Source organism: Oncorhynchus gorbuscha, linkage group LG24 (genome assembly GCF_021184085.1).
Source record: "Oncorhynchus gorbuscha isolate QuinsamMale2020 ecotype Even-year linkage group LG24, OgorEven_v1.0, whole genome shotgun sequence".
In the NCBI taxonomy this organism is placed as follows: Eukaryota; Metazoa; Chordata; class Actinopteri; order Salmoniformes; family Salmonidae; genus Oncorhynchus; species Oncorhynchus gorbuscha.
This window is the reverse complement of record NC_060196.1, coordinates 25,847,556-25,871,731: the sequence shown is the minus strand read 5'-3', so window position 1 is coordinate 25,871,731 and position 24,176 is coordinate 25,847,556. Positions and strand designations below refer to the sequence as shown.

General features: G+C 42.2%; 1 protein-coding gene across 3 annotated transcripts; it reads right to left on the bottom strand.

Annotated features, from left to right (window-relative positions):
* Positions 1 to 3,816: 3,816 nt before the first annotated feature.
* LOC124012686 (transmembrane protein 268-like) lies at positions 3,817 to 23,993 on the bottom strand. Of its 3 annotated transcripts, XM_046326558.1 has the most exons (10): positions 23,827 to 23,993; positions 20,982 to 21,051; positions 19,967 to 20,096; positions 19,525 to 19,619; positions 14,302 to 14,409; positions 13,942 to 14,094; positions 7,325 to 7,435; positions 4,992 to 5,081; positions 4,405 to 4,623; positions 3,817 to 4,144 (listed from the first exon to the last, which is right to left on the bottom strand). In XM_046326558.1, exons 3-10 carry the CDS (start codon positions 20,082 to 20,084, stop codon positions 3,974 to 3,976), a joined length of 1,065 nt encoding a protein of 354 aa, XP_046182514.1. In that variant the 5' UTR covers positions 20,085 to 20,096; positions 20,982 to 21,051; positions 23,827 to 23,993; the 3' UTR covers positions 3,817 to 3,973. The 3 variants fall into 3 exon arrangements, with proteins under 3 accessions (XP_046182514.1, XP_046182516.1, XP_046182517.1); XM_046326560.1 differs by lacking the exon at positions 20,982 to 21,051; XM_046326561.1 differs by lacking the exon at positions 23,827 to 23,993 and having other exon boundaries at positions 20,977 to 21,309.
* Between the last annotated feature and the right edge of the window lie 183 nt (positions 23,994 to 24,176).

The window sequence follows — 24,176 nt, the reverse complement described above, 5'->3', positions numbered from 1 at the left end:
CTGAACAAGTTCCATAGACATGTGACTAACAGAAATGGAATAATGTGTCCCTGAACAAAGGGGGGGTTAAAATCAAAAGCAACAGTCAGTATCTGGTGCGGCCACCAGCTGCATTAAGTACTGCAGTGTTGCCAGTTCTTGCTGTGAGATGTTACCCCACTCTTCCACCAAGGCACCTGCAAGTTCCCGAACATTTCTGGGAGAAATGGCCTTAGTCCTCACCCTCCGATCCAACAAGTCCCAGACGTGCTCAATAGGATTGAGATCCAGGCTCTTCGCTGGCCATTGCAGAACACTGACATTCCTGTCTTGCAGGAAATCACGCACAGAACGAGCAGTATGGCTGGTGGCATTGTCATGCTGGAGGGTCATGTCAGGGTGAGCCTGCAGGTAGGGTACCACATGAGGGAGTAGGATGTCTTCCCTGTAACACACAGCATTGAGATTTCCTGCAATGACAACAAGCTCAGTCCGATGATGCTGTGACACACCACCCCAAACCATGACGAACCCTCCACCTCCAAATGGATCCCGCTCCAGAGTACAGGCCTCGTTGTAACGCTCATACCTTCTACGATAAATGCGAATCCGACCATCACCCCTGGTAAGAGAACCACAACTCGTCAGTGAAGAGCACTTTTTGCCAGTCCTGTCTGGTCCAGCGACGGTGGGTTTGTGCCCATAGGCAACGTTGTTGCCGGTGATGTCTGGTGAGGACCTGCCTTACAACAGGCCTACAAGCCCTCAGTCCAGCCTCTCTCAGCCTATTGCGGACAGTCTAAGCACTGATGGAGCGATTGTGCGTTCCTGGTGTAACTCGGGCAGTTGTTGTTGCTATCCTGTACCTTTCCTGGCAGGTGTGATGTTCGGATGTACAGATTGGGTGCAAGTGTTACACGGGGTCTGCCACTGCGAGGACGATCAGCTGTCCGTCCTGTCTCCCTGTAGCGCTTTCTTAGGCTTCTCCCGGTACGGACATTGCAATTTATTGCCCTGGCCACATCTGAAGTCCTCATGCCTCCTTGCAGCATGCCTAAGGCACGTTCACACAGATGAGCAGGGACCCTGGGCATCTTTCTTTTGGTGTTTTTCTTTAGTTTCCGAAGTTTTCATAACCGTGACCTTAATTGTCTATACCGTATGTAAGCTGTTAGTGTGTTAACGACCGTTCCACGGGTGCATGTTCATTTAATTGTTCATGGTTCATTGAACAAGCAGGGGAAACAGTGTTCAAACACTTTACAATGAAGATCTGTGAAGTTGTTTGGATTTTTACAAATGATCTTTGAAAGACAGGGTCCTGAAAAGGGGAAGTTTCTTTTTTTGCTGAGTTTACATTACATTTGAGTGACGTTTGTGATGACTTGCACTTCCCAGCGTTGACATAGCACAGAAACTGACATAATTACTTTGTACACCTTGGCTAATGTCAGCAGGCTTAGAATTGTTTTTATACACTCCAATAGACAATTGTATAATTGTAGAAATAGACACATTTAGAACAACAGTTGCTTGTCTAATTGAAGTGGTTGGTCCATTTTCTTATTTCATATAGAATAAAGTATTGCAGTACTAAGAAAAAAGCTACACATTTGATGGAAAGTGCTTGGACGGACGCAAGATTAAAAAGGCTATGTAATTATATATAGGGCTAGTGTAGTGTAAATTTGAGAAATTGCAGCTTTTGCAAATAATGTTTTGTTAATATTAATGGTTATAATAGCCAATAAAATAGTATTATCTTAGTTAATAGTTTATCAGAGTAAAAGGTTATAGACAAAGAACTTATATGCTACAGACAATACTCTGTAATGCATGCCATTATTACAATTCTCTCAGCTTTTCCCCAAATTGTCTTATCTGATAATAAGGGTTGCGTCAAACACATTTGGTCTCTAATCTAGCCTTTCACTTTATGAGGTGTGCGGCCTCGTGTTGGAGAGCCAAGAGGGTTGCCGCGTAACAGCGTGAACTAAAATGACCTGAGACGGAATCAGTGAAGCAGAAATACTGATGGTGGCACTGAAAACGAATGTCTCTGAGGAGAGAGAAAAAAAATCTATGCCTAATAATACAGTACACTAGCATTTTACTCTCCTCAATTTGTCTATTATTACCCCAATAGACCCCCTCTATTTCTCTCTGTCTCTCTTTCTGATGTCCATTGCAAAATTGGAACCGTAGTTCTAGACATATCTCTAATCTGCTTCTCTGTTTTCAATTCCTATGATAAAGTTATTCAGAGATGTAGAACATGTATTGTTTCTCGTGAAGGACCATGATTACAGATTTGAATATTGTTATTAGGGTGACGTTTTATTCCAAAAGTATTATTCAATTAGTATTACTACTATGGTTATTATTCTGTTACATGGAAATCTCTTTTACATTTGATTATCACGCTCTTACTATATTTACAATGTACATTGTATTTGGAGAATATGTTCTTATTCTGATAACACGGTGTTCTAGAAATATGTTGAGTGCAAAGTAAGCACAGTACTGTGACCCGTAGTGCTGTTACTCACCTCTGTACAAGAGATGTATTGGTATGGAATGTTCTTATGCTTTTTAGGCTCACTCCTCGCATATCTAGTTGTGTTTAGATCTACACTGTTCTCTCCCCGCATACTTGTTTTGTGAGGCCGTTCTGTGTCATTTAAGATGACAGGCTGGGCAAATGCTACTGCTTCTTTGCAGTACTCATACCTTTTCTCTGAGCTTGTAAATGTAATGGATTGGCATTTTCAATTTGGCTGGCGAATCACAGTGTACATGTACTTTTCTTGGGGTTTATTTCTGTTCATGGATATTACACATGCATCTGTTGTGTATGAATTGAGTTGTTTGAATAAAATTGTTTTTTTTTGTTGCGCAAGAGTAGGTAAGAGTGATGTGTACTCTACAGCTATCTCGCTCTCTGTCTTTCACTCTCTCCCACTCTCTCTCTGTGGCCTTTCCACTCCCTACATCTCTTAGGTGCGTATTTATAGTTGGCCCGGATTCCTCCATCCCTGTATCTCTCTTTCTCTCACTGTCAGAACATGAACGATCACTCAATATCTGGTGGGAGGAGGCTGGGGAGAGGAGCTATAGAAGGACGGGCTCATTGTAGCTGGAGTGAAATCAATGGAACGGTATCAAACACATCAAACACATTTGGCTCTGTTCCATTTATTCCATTCCACACATTACAATGAGCCCGTCCTCCTATTGCTCCTCCCACCAGCCTCCTCTGAGATAGAGAGGGAGGTGGTGGGACCAGGCCAGACTGTGTCTGCAGGAACACAGATGGTCATTTAGCCTCCCGAAGAGCGACCCAGCATCTCTGCGATCGTTTTACTTGGTCTGTCGCAACATGCATCTCTGTTCCACTACACCTCCCTGCCTCCCTTGAGCGGACCTGCACTGTCGCTCACTGTGTGTGTTTGTGTCATCGGGCCGAGCACCGGATACTTATGAGCCAATCACCTCAGCAGTTGCGTCAAGGCTGATTAATAACGATGGGCAATGAATGAAACTGTGTGCCACATGCTCCTTCTGTGTAGCTGTGCAGTCAGCCAAGATCAATGCTTCATGTTGACTCCTTGAGCTTAATACTTTCTCTGCATCAATGAATCTGTTCACGCTTGCCCCCACTCTCTTTTATATCTCCCCAAAACCTTTTTATTTGTATTTATTTAACCTTTATTTAACTAGACAAGTCAGTTAAGAACATATTCTTATTCATACTTTGCCCTGTTTATCTAAATGCACTCCCAAAATGTCTTAGCATGAACGTAAATTAATATCCCTGTCTACATAAGGACAAACCTCTTAAAGATATATTTTTATTGTTTGTATATAATTTAATGCAAAACGTACACAAGTGGGTACTAAATCGTGACTTTTATATTGTCAGTGCAAATATTCTATTGTCCTACAGTAACATATTATTTAAAGTGGAACGCATCAACGTTTCTGTGTCCCAGTCTTATAATCCTAGGACCTTGGTTTTTATATACTGACAGAGACAAAGGGAGGCAGTGGTGCAGTGATTCCTCCTGTGGTGTAGGGGGTGGTGTGTGGAGTTTGGCAGCTTTTCAGATACCAACAGCTTGACATACACCGCACCGTAGGTCAGTAGAAGTTGAAGTGCTTTGGCCTGCAAAAAGGGATATGTTAGTTTAACATAACAACAAAAGAGACTTCGTAATATTGTATTGAACACATGCTACAGTCTATAGGTAGGCTATATCTTTAACAGTGGTGGCTGGAGCCCGTCCTCCAGATTTCTCCCTCCACCAGCCTCCACTAATCTGGAATACCATTTGTTCAACATGAGGCACTAAAGAAAAGTCCTTTAGCGAGGTGTCTACATTGTAACATAAGATTATAAGTATTATTGAAAGCAGTCTAACTAACCTGAGCTGGTAGTATTTGGTCCGGTACCAAAATGTAGTTAGTAGTGAGTTTGGTGTCCTCCCTCTGGCTGGTTGAGGTACTGCCTCCAGCCTCATCGTTCATCAAGAGGGGCCTTTCCTCATCAGAACCTTCATTAACACTTGACTCCACCGCCACAGGGTCAAGGGTCATGACCTCTGACACCAGGACAAGGTGGGACATTCTCTTCTCGAGTCTCTTCTAAGGAGTGAGGGGAACCCGTTACAGTGCATTGTCTGCTAGTGCAACACAGAAACACTGAATGGTGATCATCACAAGATTGCCTTGCGAGGCAATTGAAAAGCAATATACACCAAATAAAACCCTCCGATGATAGGCCTAAAACACAATATGTAATACTCAAATGTCTCCTATTGTCAATGTCCAATTTCATTTCAATTTTGCTCAGACAATTCCTTATAACAGCACACAGAGATTTGTCAATATCGATCTATGCATATTATATCCCATTGGCTTCCCAAAACAGAATGTCCCTACTGAAAGCCTTGCCAAAGAGAACACGGACACAAATCAATAGAGCGAACATGGGGACATCGTGATGTACCTACCTGGGCCTCGTCTCCGACAAAGCTCATCTCCTCTAGAGTTTCAGTCAGTGTCCTCAAGCAGCGGGCCGTATCCCAGTACACAATGAACAGCTGAGCGAGACGTGACCACAGACAGGCAGGCAGACGGTTAGAGACAAACAAACAGAGACAGATGGATGAATGTAATGAGGACAGTTTAGATGACTAAAGTTCATATTTGGTCTAGAGGGATCAACACAATATTTAGCATATGGAGTTTCTGTAATACACATCATTTCCCGTGTTCCGTTTAGTGACACTCAAGGTGTGGGTCTATGGTCACTACACCCTGGGCACACACTGGTTGAATCAATGTTGTTTACACATCATTTCAATTAAATTGCATTGAACCAATGTGGAATAGACGGTGAATTGACGTCTGTGCCCAGTGGGTAGACTTGTTGTGGATTCATCTGATTCAGGTACAGTGGGGCAAAAAAGTATTTAGTCAGCCACCAATTGTGCAAGTTCTCCGACTTAAAAAGATGAGAGGCCTGTAATTTTCATCATAGGTACACTTCAACTATGACAGACAATATGAGAAGAAAAAAATCCAGAAAATCACATTGTAGGATTTTTAATGAATTTATTTGCAAATTATGGTGGAAAATAATTATTTAGTCAATAACAAAAGTTTATCTCAAAACGTTCTTATATACCCTTTGTTGGCAATGAGAGGTCAAACATTTTCTGTAAGTCTTCACAAGGTTTTCACACACTGTTGCTGGTATTTTGGCCCATTCCTCCATGCAAATCTCTAGAGCGGTGATGTTTTGGGGCTGTTGCTGGGCAACACAGACTTTCAACTCCCTCCAAAGATTTTCTATGGGGATGAGATCTGGAGACTGGCTAGGCCACTCCAGGACCTTGGAATGCTTCTTACGAAGCCACGCCTCCTTCGTTGCCCGGGCGGTGTGTTTGGGATCATTGTCATGCTGAAAGACCCAGCCACGTTTCATCTTCAATGCCCTTGCTGATGGAAGGAGGTTTTCACTCAAAATCTCACGATACATGGCCCTATTCATTCTTTCCTTTACACGGATCAGTCGTCCTGGTCCCTTTGCAGAAAAACTACCCCAAAGCATGATGTTTCCACCCCCATGCTTCACAGTAGGTATGGTGTTCTTTGGATGCAACTCAGCATTCTTTGTCCTCCAAACACGACGAGTTGAGTTTTTACCAAAAAGTTATATTTTGGTTTCATCTGACCATATGACATTCTCCCAATCTTCTTCTGGATCATCCAAATGCTCTCTAGCAAACTTCAGACGGGCCTGGACATGTACTGGCTTAAGCAGGGGGACACGTCTGGCACTGCAGGATTAGAGTCCCTGGCGGCGTAGTGTGTTACTGATGGTAGGCTTTGTTACTTTGGTCCCAGCTCTCTGCAGGTCATTCACCGTTCTTGTGATTATTTTGACTCCACGGTGTGAGATCTTGCGTGGAGCCGCAGATCGAGGGAGATTACCAGTGGTCTTGTATGTCTTCCATTTCCTAATAATTGCTCCCACAGTTGATTTCTTCAAACCAAGCTGCTTACCTATTGCAGATTCAGTCTTCCCAGCCTGGTGCAGGTCTACAATTTTGTTTCTGGTGTCCTTTGACAGCTCTTTGGTCTTGGCCATAGTGGAGTTTGTAGTGTGACTGTTTGAGGTTGTGGACAGGTGTCTTTTATACTGATAACAAGTTCAAACAGGTGCCATTAATACAGGTAATGAGTGGAGGACAGAGGAGCCTCTTAAAAAATAAGTTACAGGTCTGTGAGAGCCAGAAATCTTGCTTGTTTGTAGGTGACCAAATACTTATTTTCCACCATCGTTTGCAAATAATTTCATTAAAAATCCTACAATGTGATTTCTGGATTTTTTTTCTCATATTCTCTGTCATAGTTGAAGTGTACCTATGATGAAAATTACAGGCCTCATCTTTTTAAGTTGGAGAACTTGCACAATTGGTGACTGACTAAATACTATTTTTGCCCCACTGTATCTGTTGATAGTGATTGATGCCGCTAATAAAGTTCCTCCCTTTTTGTTTTGACTTCCTACGAGCTAGAACATTTGTTACTGTCTGATTAGGATATAAAAGGGCCTATTTCAATTCAACTACAGAATCAATTAATCGATATATAGCTTCAAAGTGTCTTGCCATAATGATCGGTCAACGGAAGCGGTTAGATTTATACCACAAAAAAACAGTAAAGGTATTTAGAAGTAATCTCGATTACAAGAAAGGGAGTGTGATAAAAAGGTTTGACACAAAATGTCTTCCATCTCCGATTGAGCTACCTATATGTGCAGGATACTGTAGGCTACCTGTAGATTTCCAGTGCAGTTCTGCACCCAGTCAGCCACGCCCACCAGCAGCATATGTTGGCTCAGCCTCTCATTCACCTGGATGAGTCGCACGTCAATGTTGATGTTTATCTGTAGGAAGATCTACGTTAATGTTTTTTGGTCTTAGAACTGTTTTCAGACTACAGTCCAATATCTCTATAGAATTGATGGTGTTCAATAATGAACCACATAGGTTTCAAAGTGTCTGAATATTTATCTTCAATCCTCGTGTGTGGCATATCTATGTAGTCTATTCATTTGCTTCCGCAAGCACAGATGTATTCCTATTAATATCGATGCATAATTTATGTTACTACCACAGCTTACTAATTTTAGCACTGCGATTAAAGATTAGAAGGCATTTTATAATTAGGCTGCCCATTTAAGACTATATTTTCCTGCAGTGGGATTTCATTCATATTTTTCATAATTCATTTAAATTGTAATTAAAACTGCTGAAAATCAGGTGTTTCTATGTCAAACAGGCCCTCAGCCAGCCAAATCACCAGTTAAGATCTTTATCAGCCTTGCTCCCCTCCAACACAAGGTCATAAATCCCCAGCTGTCAGCAGAGCCATAAATTACCAGCTGCTCACTGCTCATTTACATTTTCATCATGTAGCAGATGTCCTTGCCCAAAAATCCATATTATATATTTTCCCTGTTCATATGTCAGCCATTGAAACCCATGTACATTTGGTTTGATCACAACAATACGTTATCCAATAAACCACCAATAAGCCATTGGTTAAAAAAAAAATAATGACTTACCTTTTATTGAAGCTATGGTTATTATGTCATTATTCCATCACAACCATTTGATCATCTTTTCAGATGTACCGGAAAAGATGGCCTCGTTTACATTAGTCTAAAATGGTTAATGCTAATGTATTGATGTTTTAGCTAGGCGTAAATCCATTTCTGGGAAAAATGTGCAAATATTCTGTGCAGCACCTATGCACATTTGGTTTCTACAGTCTTTGACCTTTCCAACTATGTAGAACCTGTCCTATTCGGTAGAAGTATCATAATATAGCGTGTATGAGTATCCCTCCCTATGCAGTGACTTAGTGTGTACCACTCAGACACGAGTGTTGCATGTGAAATTTCTGACCAATACTCACTCAAAACCCGCCCAAAAAGCCTGAAAACTAGACCAATTATATTTGTATACAGCAAGAGTTTCCATATTTATACAATTAACCCTTTTCCATAACGCTATTGAGCCAAATACGGAATATCGTAGTAACCTGTAATGACGTTAGAAGCAAATGTAGTTTTCCTCAAAATAATAATTATTGCGAGCTAGGACATGATGTAATAAAGGAATTTGAATATGTCGCAAGAGAAAAGACTATTTGACCTTATTAAACTCGCCAGATCATTTTCCATCAATGGATGTCTATTTACCTCATTTGACTGCTATCTCGTTTAAGCAATAAGGTACAAGGGGGTATGGTATATGGCCAATAAACCACGGCTAAGGGCTGTTCTTAAGCATGACGCCTGGATACAGCCGTTAGCCGTGGTATATTGGCCATATAGTACAAAGCATGGGCACTTCCTGTTTGAGTTTCTGCCCATAGGATGGGAGGAGCAAGATGGCGTCATGGTCAGATTTGCCAAAAGGAGGGCGGGGGAGGGCCTTGTAAGCATCCCGGAAGTTTGAATAGCAATGGTTGAGAGTCTTAGTAGTGCGAGTAGGGTAGTCAATATGTTGATAGCATTTTGGCAGCCTAGTCCTCAGATTTGCTTTGTTAAAATCCTCAGCTACAATAAATGCATCCTCAGGATATGTGGTTTCCAGTTTACATAAAGTCCATTGAAGTTCTTTGAGGGCCATCAAGGTTTTGGCTTAAGGTGGGATGTAAACGGCCGTGGTGATGACGGAGGAGAATTCTCTTGGGAGATAATATGGTCTGCATTTAATTGTGAGGTATTCTAGGTTAGGTGAACAAAATTACTTGAGTTCATGTATGTTCCTAGAATTACACCATGAGTCGTTAATCATGAAATACAGCCGCCGACAATATTTTGGATGAATTGCTCTGGGGAGAGTGAACAAGGATCTGCTCCAGGGAAGTCGTATTCCTGGTTGTAATGCTGGTAGTTATGTTACTGCCGCTCTATTATCCAATAGTTCTTCCCGGCTGTATGTAATGACACAAAACATTTCCTGAGCTAATAATGTAAAATTAGTACATAAAAAACAAAATACTGCAACGTTTTCTAAGAGCTAGTTGCGATGCTGCCATCTTGCACAGACCAGCTGGCTGGTATGTTTATGGGCATATTCAATCTCTCCCTATCCCAGTCTGCTGTCCCCACATGTTTCAAGATGGCCACCATTGTTCCTGTACCCAGGAGGCAAAGGTAATTGAACTTAATGGCTATCACCACGTAGCACTCACCTCTGTCATCATGAAGTGCTTTGAAAGACTAGTTAGGGATCATATCGCCTCTACCTTACCTGCCACCCTAGACCCACTTCAATTAACTTACCTCCCCAATAGATCCACAGACGATGCAATCGTCATTACTCTGCACACTGCCCTACTCCATCTGGACAAGAGCGATACCTATGTAAAAATGCTGTTTATTGACTATAGCTCAGCATGCAACACCATAGTACCCTCCAAGCTCATCATTCAGCTCGAGTCCCTGGGTCTGAACCCTGCCCTGGCAACTGGGTCCTGGACTTCCTGACGGGCCGCCCACAGGTGGTGAAGGTAGGAAACATCACCTCCACTCCGCTGATCCTCAACACTGGGGCCCCACAAGGGTGAGTGCTCAGCCTCCTCCTGTACTCCCTGTTCACCCATGACTGCGTGGCCAAGTACGCCTCCAACTAAATCATCAAGTTTGCAAACAATACAACTGTAGTAGGCTTGATTACCAACAATGACGAAATAGCCTACAGGGAGGAGATGAGGGCTCTGGGTGTGTGGTGCCTGGAAAACAACCTCTCACTCACTGTCAACAAAACAAAGGTGATGATCGTGGACTTCAGGAAACAGCAGAGCGTGCACCCCCCTATCTACATCGACGGGAGCGCAGTGGAGTAGGTGGAAAGCTTCAAGTTCCGTGGTGTACACATCACTGACAATCTGAAATGGACCACCCACACAGACAGTGTGGTGGAGGCGGTGCAACTGAGCCTCTTCTCTTTATATAATGTTTATATATCTGGCATTACTCATCTCATGTGTGTTTACTATTTTTCTATACTATTCTACTGGATCTTAGTCCGTTCCACTCTGACATCGCTCATCCATATGTACAGTGGGGCAAAAAAGTATTTAGTCAGCCACCAATTGTGCAAGTTCTCCCACTTAAAAAGTTGAGAGAGAACTGTAATATTCATCATAGGTCCACTTCAAATATGACAGACAAAATTAGAAAAAAAATCCAGAAAATAACACTGTACGACTTTTAATGAATTAATTTCCAAATTATGGTGGAAAATAAGTATTTGATCAATAACATAAGTTTATCTCAATACTTTGTTATATACCCTTTGTTGGCAATGACAGAGGTCAAACGTTTTCTGTAAGTCTTCACAAGGTTTTCACACACTGTTGCTGGTATTTTGGCTCATTCCTCCATGCAGATCTCCTCTAGAGCAGTGATGTTTTGGGGCTGTTGCTGGGCAACACGGATTTTCAACTCCCTCCAAAGATTTTCTATGGGGTTGAGATCTGGAGACTGGCTAGGTCACTCCAGGACCTTGAAATGCTTCTTACGAAGCCACGCCTCCTCCGTTGCCCGGGCGGTGTGTTTGGGATCATTGTCATGCTGAAAGACCCAGCCACGTTTCATCTTCAATGCCCTTGCTGATGGAAGGAGGTTTTCACTCAAAACCTCACTATACATGGCCCCATTCATTCTTTCCTTTTCACGGATCAGTCGTCCTGGTCCCTTTGCAGAAGAACAGCCCCAAAGCATGATGTTTCCACCCCCATGCTTCACAGTAGGTATGGTGTTCTTTGGATGCTAATCAGCATGCTTTGTCCTCCAAACACGACTAGTTGAGGTTTTACCAAAAAGTTATTTCGGTTTCATCTGACCATATGACATTCTCCCAATCTTCTTCTGGATCATCCAAATGCTCTCTAGCAAACTTCAGACGGGCCTGGACATGTACTGGCTTAACCAGGGGGACACGTCTGGCACTGCAGGATTTGAGTCCCTGGCGGCGTAGTGTGTTACTGATGGTAGGCTTTGTTACTTTGGTCCCAGCTCTCTGCAGGTCATTCACTAGGTCCCCCTGTGTGGTTCTGGGATTTTTGCTCACCGTTCTTGTGATCCTTTTGACCCCACGGGTTGAGATCTTGCGTGGAGCCCTAGATCGAGGGAGATTATCAGTGGTCTTGTATGTCTTCCATTTCCTAATAATTGCTCCCACAGTTGATTTCTTCAAACCAAGCTGCTTACCTATTGCAGATTCAGTCTTCCCAGCCTGGTGCAGGTCTACAATTTTGTTTCTGATGTCCTTTGACAGCTCTTTGGTCTTGGCCATAGTGGAGTTTGGAGTGTGACTGTTTGAGGTTGTGGACAGGTGTCTTTTATACTGATAACAAGTTCAAACAGGTAACGAGTGGAGGACAGAGGAGTCTCTTTAAAAAGAAGTTACAGAAATCTTGCTTGTTTGTAGGTGACCAAATACAGTGCCTTGCGAAAGTATTCGGCCCCCTTGAACTTTGCGACCTTTTGCCACATTTCAGGCTTCAAACATAAAGATATAAAACTGTATGTTTTTGTGAAGAAGCAAAAGGTGGCGCTACAAAGTATTAACTTAAGGGGGCTGAATAATTTTGCACACCCAATTTTTCAGTTTTTGATTTGTTAAAGTTTGAAATATCCAATAAATGTCGTTCCACTTCATGATTGTGTCCCACTTGTTGTTGATTCTTCACAAAAAAATACAGTTTTATATCTTTATGTTTGAAGCCTGAAATGTGGCAAAAGGTCGCAAAGTTCAAGGGGGCCGAATACTTTCGCAAGGCACTGTACTTATTTTCCACCATAATTTGCACATAAATTCATAAAAAATCCTACAATGTGATTTTCTGGATTTTTTTTTCTCATTTTCTCTGTCATAGTTGAAGTGTACCTATGATGAAAATTACAGGCCTCTCTCATCTTTTTAAGTGGGAGAACTTGCACAATTGGTGGCTGACTAAATACTTTTTTGCCCCACTGTATATAGTCTTAATTCATTCCTACTTAGATTTGTGTGTATTGGGTATATGTTGTGTAGTTTGTTAGATATTCCTGCACTGTCGGAGCACAAGCATTTCGCTACACCCGCAACAACATCTGCTAATCATGTGTATGTGACCAATAACATTTTATTTGATATACCACAAACCAATCCTCCGGGGTGCCTTATTGCTATTATAAACTGGTTATCAACATAATTAGAACAGTAAAAAAAAATGCTTTGTCATTCCCATGGTATATGGTCTGATATGCCACAGCTTTGAGCCAATCAACATTCAGGGCTGGAATCAGGTTTATAATTGTAAACAAATCCCCTTTGCGCATGTGCATAACTATAGATAAATCTGACAGGAGAGTTTAAGTGAGGAAAGTTGGACAGGGGATCTCAATCTCTGAGCAAGAAACACTAAGACGAACATAAACAAATATTAGCCTACTTTCTGGCAATTGTGCTGTTATAATGTGCCAGATGTTAAGACTACAAACCATTATAAATGGCCGATTTGCGAGATTGACTTGTCATTTCAATAGGCATAGGCTACAGACTCAAATCTGGGTTTATAATCAACTTTGCCATGGTTTGCTTAGATAAAGGAAGGATGCCTATAGCTCCTGATAGGCCTACATCTAATTTCAGATAGTCTACAGTAGCCTAGACAAGATGTAGGCAAGCTGTAAACTGAACGATTTAGCAGCTTGCTTAGTTCAAATTAACAGAAAAATGTATTCAACATGAATAGCGAGGCGATTTCCAGGTTAGACATGCTTGTTTCTCACAATAGCCTGCCCGAATTGGCTACTGGGGATGTGATCATCATTTCAATCACTGAATTTAATATTAATAATATGTACATTAACTAAATATGCTTGTCAACAACAGCCAGTGTTTTTAAAACTTTTTAAAATGTTTTACCTGAAGCCTAATTTGACTACTGTTACTGTCAATCTAACGCGTTCTAACAACAGATCGGCAATTGCGATAGAGCTTTGATAACTTTCACTTTAATTAATTAAACATGCCCACTTAGTGGCAAAAAATTGATTTGCAATGACTCCAGTCATATTTTCATTCGTGTTTAGATTGATGAGGGGGAAAAACCATTGAATCCATTTTAGAATAAGGCTGTAACCGTAACAAAATGTGAAAAAATAAAGGTGTCTGAATACTTTCTGAATGCACTGTAAAGTGTAATTGCGATGCAAACGCAAAATGTAATACATTTAAATTCTGTATCTGACTAGGTGTTTTATTTTTTTAAGCCCATAACCATGTGTGTGAGGTGTATAATTTTGCTTCAAAGTAGATTTGTTTAAGACTACCAAGCAGTAAAACATTAAGTGCTGTCAGACTGATAAACAGATTGAACACCCACCTCCTTGTTACTATAGTAGAGGATGACGATGATGAATGTGGTGAGGAAGATGGAGACCAGACTGACAGACAGGCAGATGACCCAGTAGTCAGTGACCGAGAGATACATATGAAGAGTGGAGAACACAGCACACCATATCACCACATATAGAATCTGGAGGGGAGATGAAATGATACACAGTATAAATTGAACATACTAACTCTGAACAAATACAGGACACATTAGTAGAAGACACCCAGATGGTATAGGAGATCAACAGATACTGGACACTATTGTGAATAATGTAATGGATGTAAAAAAATATTTAAAAAATAACTAAATCACCCTTGTGTTATTAATCAAGACTTTGAGGGACCCTACCGGTGCCATGATGAAGTGGATGAGAGAAGAGTTAAGGAACAGGTATCTCCTGACCGATGGCACATCCAGTGCTATGTCTAGAGGTGTCTCAAAGTCTGCCACAGGAATCTACAGTGGAGAAACCAAATGAACCAAACAGTGGATACATGGTTCATACATAATAATGTATTCTAAATGTAATTTTCCATGCAATGTCCTTCATACTTTACCAAAATGCATTCCACAAAATAAACAAGGTAAGGGAAAAAAGATCAGGGGAATAAAGACTTTGACCTGCAATATGTGTCAGGGATGTGGGTGGTCAAACGTTTGTAAAAGTGTGTGTGACATATTTATTTCAAAAACATTGTATATCCCTTTGAGTGGTGAAGTTATTAATTACACTTGGGGTGGTGTATCAATACCCCCAGTCACTACAAATATACAATGACCTCAATAACTCAGTTGCCGGAGAGGAAGGAAACCGCTCAGGGATTTCACCATGAGGCCAGTGGTGACTTTAAAACAGTTACAGAGTATAACGGCTCTTTAGCTCTTTGTATGACTTTTACCTCCTATCCAACGTGTGTGTCAATGACAACAAATTTACCACCGGTTAATTTCTGCTGTCCTGTCATTGATAAACGACGTCAGGCTCTGCCGCTTACGACTGACTCACCAGCATGTTTTTTTGCGTTGTCTATGTCATTGTGCGTCAGGTTTGTAAAGCGGTGACATGAGGCATTTGCATGTGCAGACCACCTCATAACCGGAAAGAGATTTGCGGGTTGCTATTCAACTGTTTTCATTTGGTTGTAAACCTGATTTAACAATCTGCCATCGCCAAGTGAATTTGGAGCAAAAGTTAAATATTGACAGCACAAATGTGAAAAACGAATCTGTCTCAAGGCAGTTCACAGTACTTACCCCAACCAAATTCAGAATATGTGCAGCACAAGGCACCCACTCTGTCAATGGGTTGATCTCTCGTATGTGCGATTGCAGACCTTTGGTTGTCATTGTCCTTTGTGTCTATGTGTTGCACAGAACAATAACCAGTGACAAGTCCCGAGTGGCGCAGCGGTCTAAGGCACTGCATCACAGTACTAGAGGCATCACTGCAGACCTGGGTTCGATCCCAGGCTGTGTCGCAGTCGGCCCCGACCGGGAAACCCATGAAGTGGCGCACAATTGGCCCAGCATTGTCCTTGTCCAGTCGTGTTCTAGCGACTCCTTGTGGTGGGCCGGGCGCATGCACGCTGACTTCGGTCGCCAGCTGTACAGTGTTTCCTCTGACACATTGGTGCGGCTGGCTTCCGGGTTAAGCGAGCAGTGTGTCAAGAAGCAGTGCGGCTTGGCGGGTCGTGTATCAGAGGACTCATGGCTCTCGACCTTCGCCTCTCCCGAGTCCGCACTGGAGTTGCAGTGATGGGACATTACTGTAACTACCAATTGGGGAGCAAAAAAAGAGGTAAAATGTACCAAAAAATGAATAAATCAAATAACAGTCAGTTTGGGCATTTTTTGTTTAAGTTCTTGCTCCTGCTGTTGTTTTATTTTCTGTACTTTTCTTTTCTGGGCCCCACACAAGCCACTCTGATTTTTTCCCACTAGGTAGAAATGCTGTGGCTACCACAGAATTCTGTAGCAATATGCCATCCCATCTGGTTTGCACTTAGTGGGACTATAATTTGTTTTCAACAGGACAATGACCCAACACACCTCCAGGCTGTGTAAGGGCTATTTGACCAAGAAGGAGAGTGATGGAGTGCTGCATCAGATGGAAAAAAGCAGGAAAAGCAGCCAACAAGTGCTCAGCATATGTGGGAACTCCTTCAAGACTGTTGGAAAAGCATTCCAGGTGATACTGGTTAAGAGAATGCCAAGAGTGTACAAAGCTGTCATCAAGACAAAGGGTGGCTACTTTGAAGAATCTCAAATATAAAATATATTTGGATTTGTTTAACAATTTTTTGGTTACTACATGATTCCATATGTGTTATTTCATAATTTTGATGTCTTCACTATTATTCTACAATGTAGAAAATAGTCAAAGTAAAGAAAAACTCTTGAATGAGCAGGTGTGTCCAAACCTTTGACTGGTACTGTATATATACTTTTAAAAATGTCTTGCTGCCTCTTGGGCCCCACACGGGCCTGGGCCCAGGGACTCTGCATTATCTGGCCCTGCCTCTCCCTAACTATCCCAGACAACCTGATCCAGGTGTAGAACTCTAAAGGGCCGAACGTCTTGATTAGGGTTTTGTTCCCTAAATCACACAGTATGACTCAGCGGCTGCCCAGTCCAGTCGTGTGGAATTGTACTTATAGCAGCATCCATTGAAGTTGTACCAGCCCATGGGGCAGGATTTTGGGGATAGCTCTTCACCCCTGTCAGGAATGTCATGTTCAATACCCAAAGCAAGGCTGAAGATAGAGACAGCACAGAGGAACACAAACATGGTTCTGGTTGGGCTGGTAGGCAGGTAGGTATGCTGGGCTGCAGTGGGTCCTGTCCTTTATTCTAATTTACAGAAGGAAGGTTTGGCTGGTGGGCATCATGTCATAGGCGGATCATGTACAGACGTGATACATCCACTATCTCAAAGTAAATGTTATATGAATGTACTATTATCCTCAGCCTTTACTGAAGCTGTTTAATCTGTCAAATTGACTCCAGAACCTAACAAAAACAAATTCAAAGAGATAAAAGAGAGAAAGTTATTTCTCACTTCCCTGTGCTCAAAGGGGCTGATGCTGAGAGACCAAAGGTAATCGCCTCGTTCCGCCCCAGTTCCACCCCCCTGGACACCTGCCCTTCTCCATTCATCATTGCAATTGTCCAGTGTAACCTGTTCTCTGGGCAGCCAAACAAATCCTGCACATGCGCAGAAGGGTTGGTTCTTTAGCTATCGGGAAGAAGGTGTCCAGCCGCTCCGCTCCAAATGCATCACAACAGCCAGTCTAGATAAAGGGGGTATTGACACTCAACCCAGAAGTCATATCACCTCTGGAGATGTATTCTTCTCATAATTCCTGTGCCATGTTTTGGTACGGGGCTTTTGACACCAAAAACACACACTGGATGTGATGTTTTGGCCAACAACTTTGACTTGAGGTAAAACTTTCAACATTAACTGCGGTTCAATTTTTATTTCAATTGATTAGACACGGTATACTGATTTTTAAGAATATAACTTTAAAATGCTTCATGAGCTTAGTACACCGGTCTTATCCTATCATAACCCAAAATATAAGGATAGGCCGGGGATTAATTCCGATCTGTAAAGTAATTTCCGATAGAGCCGACAGCGTTTGTCTCTGCGAACACAGGAAACTGCCTTTAAAAGGTGCATAGCCTAAAAGGGGCAATAGGCTGGAATCGCGACCTCACTCCATGATTTATATTTTGATTTAGTTTAAGTCTATTTTAAACTAACTATTACCTATAGCTTAAAAATATGTTCAACTATCATGTTGATCTCATGGACTAAGTCATGGCATGCAAAACTTTATCATTTAATTTGCTTGCATTTCTCCATGCTAGCAAATTAAGTTTTGGGGCTGTTTGCTGACACACAAATTCAAGATTGTGGGTTTAGCACGTTTTTCTTCATGAAAACTTTTCAGATCGAAATAACAGTAGGCCTATATTTTGGTGAGACATAAAACAGTCTGATAGAGGAAGTGCGATTACAAGTTCATTTAAAAAAAAAGAAACGTCCCTTTTTCAGGACCCTGTCTTGCAAAGATAATTCATAAAAATCCAAATAACTTCACAGATCTCCATTGCAAAGGGTTTAAACACTGTTTCCCATGCTTGTTCAATGAACCATAAACAATTAATGAACATGCACCTGTGGAATGGTCGTTAAGACACTGACAGTTTACAGACGGTAGGCAATTAAAGTCACAGTTATGAAAACTTAGGACACTAAAGAGGCCTTTCTACTGACTCTGAAAAACACCAAAGGAACGATGTCCAGGGTCCCTGCTCATCTGTGTGAACGTGCCTTAGGCATGCTGCGAGGAGGCATGAGGAGATGTGGCCAGGACAATAAATTGCAATGTCCGTACTGAGACGCCTATGGCAGCTCTACAGGGAGGAAGGATGGACAGCTGATCGTCCTCGCAGTGGCAGACCACGTGTAACAACACCTGCACAGGATCGGTACATCCGAACATCACACCCGCGGGACAGGTACAGGATGGCAACAACAACTGCCCGAGTTACACCAGGAACGCACAATCCCTCCATCAGTGCACAGACTGTCCGCAACAGGCTGAGAGAGGATTGACTGAGGGCTTGTAGGCATGTTGTAAGGCAGGTCCTCACCAGACATCACCGGCACAAGTCCACCATCGCTGGACCAGACAGGACTTGCAAAATCTGCTCTTCTCTGATGAGTGGCGGTTTTGTCTCACCAGGGCTGATGGTCGGATTTGCGTTTATTGTCAAAGGAATGAGCATTACACCGAGGCCTGTACTCTGGAGCGGGATCGATTTGGAGGTGGAGGGTTGGTCATGGTCTGGGGCGGTGTGGCACAGCATCATTGGACTGAGCTTGTTGTCATTGCAGGAAATCTCAACGCTGTGCGTTACAGGGAAGACATCCTCCTCACTCATGTGGTACCCTTCCTGCAGGCTCATCCTGACATGACTCTCCAGCATGACAATGCCACCAGCCATACACTGCCTGTTCTGTGCGTGATTTCCTGCATCCTGCAAGACAAGAATGTCACTATTCTGCATAGCCAACAAAGATGCCAGATCTCAATCCCATTGAGCACGTCTGGGACCTCTTGGATCAGATGGTGAGGGCTAGGGAATGTCCGGGAACTTGCAGGTGCCTTAGTGGAAGAGTGGGGTAACATCTCACAGCAAGAACTGGCAACACTGCAGTACTTAATGCAGCTGGTGGCCACACCAGATACTGAATGTTACTTTGATTTTGACCCCCCCTTTGTTTAGGGACACATCGTTCCCTTTCTGTTAGTCACATGTCTGTGGAATTTGTTCAGTTTATCTCTATTGTTGAATCTTGTTATGTCCAAACAAATATTTACACATGTTAAAAAGTTAAATGCAGTTGACAGTGAGAGGACGTTTCTTTTTTTTTGCTGAGTTTAGTTCAAGCTCCCCACACAAGTGGACAGGCTGCTTGACATTTGATGAGAATAAAAATGGCCAGTGGGCACCCAGAGATAGGGAGAGAGTGTGTGTATGTTTGTGTTTGCTCTGACCTGGAAGCCGTCCCTCTCCAGCAGAGCCCTGCAGAGAGACAGATCAAACCTGGGGCTCAGCATGGAGGAGGTTGGTACTGCCAGCACACACTGACCTGGAGGGGGGAAACAGAAGGGAGAGGGGCAGAGAGAGACGGTAGGAGAGAGAGAGAGAGAGAGGCGAGGAGAGTGTTCATTTGGACAATAACACATTCTGACAGAGATTTTAACAAGTGATGAAAAAGGAGAGAGAGTCAAACCATTGAGAAATAATAAAAAAGGTATTATGGGTAAATAAATAAAGTGGGATGTTGTGAAAAGGGTTTGTTTATCCCAAAAACTTGCCAAGATGGAAAAAATAGAACAAAGAAGAGAAACAAACCAAGAATAATTTTTTGACAAAGACCATATATTGATCAGACTTTTACCCATAGTACAATTTGATAACTATGTTACTACGCACCATTCTTCCATCTAGATGTTATTCTGTTTTCTGGCAGGATCTTGGATGATCGTCTTAGGTCAGCTTCAACATCACTCTCGTCTGAATGCACAGAAGTCTTGTCCTCCATCTCATCCATGATGACGAGACCCTGAACGAGCAAAAACAGTCATACAGTTGAATCAAAATCCCTGGAACCGTAATTCAGAGAAAATGAGTAAGAGCATGAACGGCCCTGACCGTCAGCGTGAAATACACAGTGCATCTGACCACAGCAACACAGTTCCCGTTAGCCTGGTCCCAGATCTGTTTTTGCTGTCTTGCCAACTCCTACAATGGCTAAGAGAGTTGGAAAGCCTGCACAAATAGATCTCGGACCAGGCTACATCCGTTGCTCAAGCAGACAGATGCTTGGTCTGATTACAACACCACTTCCCAGTTGTCCCATGTGCCGTAGGTTGTCAGATATGTGTGTAAAGTGTACACAGTATATGAAGTGAGTCATAACATTACAGAAAGCAGCACATTCCAGTGTGATGCAAAACAAAGAAAGACATTGAAATTAGAACATTTGACGAATATTCCCTCAGTAGATAGTGTTTTCCTCTGGGGCACGGCTTGTACTGACACTGTTGGAGAAAACATGTCCAATGGCTGAAGCTCCCTTCGAGATGCCCAATCTGAGACTGCAGCTTTATCCAGCAATGGCATCAGACGCCAAAAGCTTAAATTTGGAGAAGTCCGTTGAGTTAAGTCCTTGATGTGTCCTATGTTTCAAAAGAAACCACATCACTTCTCCTTTTAGAACAGATTACATTGCTCTGCTATGTTATGTCAGCATGTTGGAGAAACCAACGGAAGAATGAAACTAAAGTTTACCAACAAGGTTTCTGATTCAGCACTTTTGAGTTTCAACTTAAGTTTCAACAATCATTTTAGTAGCTGACTTTTTTTCCCGGGCAATCAGATTTCACAGGTTTCTGTTAAAGGTGGCTAAGCTGTACAACAGTAATAAGATGAGATAGACATACTGCACCTCAACAGGGTCAGTCTTCAACGCACAATACACAGCCAAGTTATCGCTCTGCTTTCAACAGCTACAAACTCTGAAAGTGAAAGTGAGAAAATAAAGGGACAGAGAGCAGCTACATTTTTAGACACCACTGTTGCTTTCTCAGTCTCTCGTTCTTGCTCTCTCTCTCCCACCGTCCCTCTTTCCCTCTCCCTCTGTGTCTCTCGTTTGATTGTTAGAGAGGGAGACACATTTTAGCACAAACGTGTGAAAATGCTGTTGGCAAGCGTGACTTCAAGTTGTCTTCTTCTATGCCTACACCAGTTCTCTCTCTCCTCTCTCTATTTTCCTCTCTCTCGCCCTCTATCTCTCTCTCCTTTTTCTCTCTCTCTCAATTCAATGTTAAGGGCTTTATTGGCATGGGAAACACATGTTTACATTGCAAAAGCAAGTGAAATAGATAATAAACAAAAGTGAAATAAACAATAAAAAATGATCAGTAAACATTACACTTACAAAAGCTCCAAAATAATAAAGACATTTCACGTCATATTATGTATATATACAGTGTTGTAATGATGTGAAAATTGTTAAAGGACAATAAAATAAATAAACATAAATATAGATTGTATATACAATGGTGTTTGTTATTCACTGGTTGCCCTTTTCTTGTGGCAACAGGTCACAAATCTGGCTTCTGTGATGGCACACTGTGGTATTCCACCCAATAGATACGAGAGTGTTTCAAAATTGGATTTGTTTTCAAATTCTTTGTGGGTCTGTGTAATCTGAGGGAAATATGTGTCTCTAATGCGGGCATACATTTGGCAGGAGGTTAGGAAGTGCAGCTCAGATTCCAACTCATTTTGTGGGCAGTGTGCACATAGTCTGTTTTACCTTGAGAGCCAGGTCTGCCTATTGTCAATTCAATTCAAGGGCTTTATCGGAATAGGAAACATATGTTAACATTGCCAAAGCAAGTGAAGTATATAATAAACAAAAGTGAAATTAACAATAAAAATGAACAGTAAACATTACACTCACAGACGTTCCACAGAATAAAGACATTTCCCATGTCATATTATGTTGTATATACAGTGTTGTAACGATGTGCAAATACAAGTACAGAAGGGAAAATAAATCAACATACATAAATCTCTCTCTCTCCCTCTCTCTCAAGCACACACTCTCATTCTCACTTGCTGCTGTAAGCAAATGAGTTGCCAACTTTCAAACAGTTTGACTACGCCGGTGCCCCTAATGAAAAAAGTACCTTTACAAGTGCCTGTTTACACTTTTATGTGAATGACTGTGTATTGCTGTGTAAGAGCATGTGATGTTTGATGTGTGTTGTGTGTTTCTCTACGAAAGGTTTTATGACAGATGTGAGGGGGAAAGCTCTTCAGGGTTTTCTCCTCATCTATTCACTCTACTCCTACTTCTAGGAATGTTTTTTAAAGATAATTTTTTTTTACAGAGTCATTGTGTGCACCAGTTACAGTTGAGGTTCTGAACATAAAGAAATACACATGACTAATAGGACAACTCTCCAGAGACTATACAATGTAGAAACTATTACATTTAAAAGTCCTACCTTCCCGCACTTAAGATGAAAGCAATTTCCATGACTGGAAGTCTATGTGTATCTGTTAGCTTACCCATAGACTTAGAGTCATTGCGCAAACTCTAGTTAGCATTGGCTCGCAAAACAATCTCTAAGTTCCTTTATACTGGACACAGAGACATAAAAACGGTATCCATAAGTTCATCGGACTTTGGGGAAATAGATAAAGAGCCTCATTACCCAAATCCCCTTTTAAAGTCCCATTTACTTTAATACAGTTACAGCATTTCAAACATTCCCCCAGAAGCATTTAACCTTTTCCGTCTCAACTATTTGGTCCTTTTTCCTCACATACAACTACACTTCCCAATATACACTACAAGGCCCAAAGTATGTGGACACCTGCTCGTCTAACATCGCATTCCAAAATCATGGGCATTAATATGGAGTTGGTCCCCCCCTTTGCTGCAATAACCGATGTTGGAACATTTCTGTGGGGACTCGGTGTCACGCCCTGACCATAGAGAGCCCTCTGGGTTCTCTATGGTGTAATAGGTCAGAGCGTGACTTGGGGAGTTTTCTAGTTATTATAGTTCTATGTTGGTGTGTGAGTATGGTTCCCAATTGGAGGCAACTGAATATCGTTGCCTCTAATTGGGGATCATACTTAGTGTGTCCCTTTTCCCACCTGCGTTGTGGGATATTGTTTTGTTTAGTGCCTATGTGCGCTACGTATTGCACGTTCATTAATTCTTTGTTGTTTTGAAGGTTCACTATAATAAATATGTGGAACTCTACTCACGCTTTATCGGAAAATTTGACAAACTGACGTGTTGAAAGTCCTATGACGGTGCCACATTGAAAGTCACTGAGCTCTTCAGTACGGGCCATTCTACTGCCAATGTTTGTCTATGGAGATTGCATGGTGGTGTGCTCGATTTTATACACCTGTCAGCAACTTGTGTGGCCAAATCTGCTCATTTAAAGGTGTGTCCACATACTTTTGGCCCTGTTGTGTAATTTACTTTTACTTGACCCCCTCTTACTCACTTACACCCCCCCCTCCCCCCTCTCGCTCTCCCAGCTTGACTCATTAGTCTAACCACATGACTGGTGGAATGAGGTCTACACTTCTCAGAATGGGAGAGTGAATGAGACAATGAGTCCACAACAGCAAACTTTTCTTGTAATAAACAAATGGAAATAAACTCACAGAGGTGACAGAACTAAGATCGTACTTGAAATATATGAGGCAGCAATGCACACACATGGCCAACACACACACAAACACCATTCCTTACCTACCTTAGCTTGGTGTTGTTGTCCCAGCTGGTGTGTGAGTTGATCTGGATTCCAGTGAGTTTAGCAGATGTTCTCCAGGTTGTCATGACTCTGGTCTGGTGGTCCGCTGCTATGGGCTGGGACTGTCACACATTAACTCTTGCCCCACAGGCATGAACGCACACACACACACACACACACACACACACACACACACACACACACACACACACACACACACACACACACACACACACACACACACACACACACACACACACACACACACACACACACACACACACACACACACACACACACACAACACACATGCAATGATGGATGCACGAGCGTGCACAAACACACACACGATC